The sequence below is a fragment of the Phaseolus vulgaris genome, chromosome 8, assembly GCF_051622355.1.
Source record: "Phaseolus vulgaris cultivar YP4 chromosome 8, ASM5162235v1, whole genome shotgun sequence".
NCBI classification, from domain to species: Eukaryota; Viridiplantae; Streptophyta; class Magnoliopsida; order Fabales; family Fabaceae; genus Phaseolus; species Phaseolus vulgaris.
Window position 1 is genome coordinate 36,327,007 of NC_143505.1, and position 2,058 is coordinate 36,329,064.

The 2,058-nt window shown below is 54.4% G+C and overlaps 1 protein-coding gene across 1 annotated transcript; it reads left to right on the plus strand.

Moving 5' to 3' along the window:
* The first annotated feature begins 603 nt into the window (after positions 1 to 603).
* On the plus strand, positions 604 to 1,746 carry LOC137825127 (uncharacterized). The gene has a single exon (XM_068630800.2). It carries the CDS (start codon positions 604 to 606, stop codon positions 1,744 to 1,746), a length of 1,143 nt encoding a protein of 380 aa, XP_068486901.2.
* Positions 1,747 to 2,058: the final 312 nt, after the last annotated feature.

Here is a 2,058-nt window from a genome sequence, read left to right on the forward strand (position 1 = left end):
ATACGGAGGTGTGTCCCTTTCATGTTTCTCGCTAGCTAACTTGATCGTCGGAGTGCAAACGGCCGCGAGGGCGCCCCTTTGTCCTTTTCTTTTCAGGTACTCACAGACGAAGCAAAACGAAGGTGCCCTAGCTCGCGAGGACAAGCCACGCATAAAGACGACCCTGGTCAACCGGTGGGAGGTAAAATTCATTCTTGATAATTACTAGTTTTACACACAGAGAGAAAGAGAGAATCACAGAGTGCACACGAGTCTCGCTGAGATTCCTAGTACTTAGTTCTTTGGTGGTTTCGCGTGGCTGACTTGAGCGTCGGAGTGCAATCGGCCGCTAGAGGCGTCGTTTGTTGTGTTTCACAGGTTCGCTTGGAATTCTTTGGGGAGTGCTTGGAACGTATTTGCGGAAGATAGGGTTTGACGTGGCGAGTCCTTCGACGATCGAATCACCTGCAAGATGATTTGGCGCCCACCGTGGGGGCCGTGTGAATTTGTGATCCCATCCATTTTGCTTCTAGATTTCGTTTGTTCTTGAGATTCTTTGCTGAGAAAATGAGGAAGACAAGGCAAACTTCACCCGCGCCATCAGCTGAAGAAGGAGCTGTGACAATGGCGCAAGTCTTGGAAATCATGCGAGCGCTGCAAGATGATGTGGCTGCATCAAGAATGGAGCAAGAAAGGATGCAAGAGGACTTGGTTGCATCGCAAGGAAGGAATGAAGAGTTGAATCAAGTGAACGAAGAACTGCGCAAGACATTGCAAGCGCTGAAGGAGCGGGTGGCGGAGCAAGGAGTGTCGCCGCCACCGTCTCCCCCCAGGACTTTCCCCATGCCTTTCACATCCGAGATCACGAGTGCAGTGGTGCCACCAAACTTGGTGGGGGTGAAAGCCTCGTTTACAGGGGTGGAGGACCCGGAGACGCATCTGACAGCGTTTCACACCCAGATGATGCTCTCTGGGAGCTCAGATGTAGTGTATTGCAAACTGTTCATGAGCACCCAGAGCGGGATTGCTTTGGAGTGGTTCATGAGCCTACCAGATGGCCACATCACTTCGTTTCAGCAGTTCTCGAAGTTGTTCATGGAGCAGTATATCGTGAACAGGGCACCCCTAGTGGTGTCGTATGACCTGTTCGACGTGCGCCAGAACCAAGGTGAGTCCCTCCGGGACTACCTTAGCTGTTTTGGGGCTCAGGTAGTGAGGCTGCCCAGCAAAGATGAAGATATGCTGGTGCACGCGTTCAAGAAAGGGGTTCTGGCGGGCCCTTTCAGTGAATCTTTGATCAGGAATCGCCCCAGCACCTTCGCAAAGATTAGGCATCGTGCTGTGGCGCACATCGTAGCAGAAACAGCGGTTTTCGAGAAGAGGGGGAGTGCGATCCCGACCAAGTCGCGCGCAGGACCGAGTAGGTCTCAGCAGCCGATGAGGGTGCATGAGGCCAAAGAAGGAAAGAAGGCCCAGGGGAAGCCTCGCCCTTACGAGCCTAAGAGGGACCAGGGCAGGGGGCGCGCGAGGGAGAGCAACGAGCCCCCCAGATTCGACTTCGTGGTGGAATTTGCGGAGTTGATCGCCATTCCAGCCATAGCGGCACGTTTGCGAGCACCGGAGAAGACTGACAAGGTGTTGGGACGGAAGAAGAACGTGTGGTGTGAGTTTCACCAGGCTTATGGCCACTCACTCCACACTTGTTTGGCGCGCGGAGTTGGTGAAAAGTGGCTTTCTGAGCGATTACTTGCGGGAGACGCAAGGTGATCGGGCGTCGGGGCCACCAGCGGAAGATCCGCAGCACGAGGTGCCGGTGCAGGGGGAGGGTGTACGACCTCTCAGAGGAAGAGGTACGCGCGCTCGGTGATGGCTGTCGACTCGGTGGAAGAAGATCATTCCCCCGATGTTGACATTACCTTCACCAAGGCAGATCTCCATGACGTTGTGCCTCACGACAACGATCTTATAGTTATCTCCCTTGTCACGGCAGGGAGAAAGGTGCACAGGGTCCTTGTGGACCAGGGAAGCTCGGCGGACGTGATGTTCTTGCCGACATTCAACAAGCTGCAGTTGCCCCTT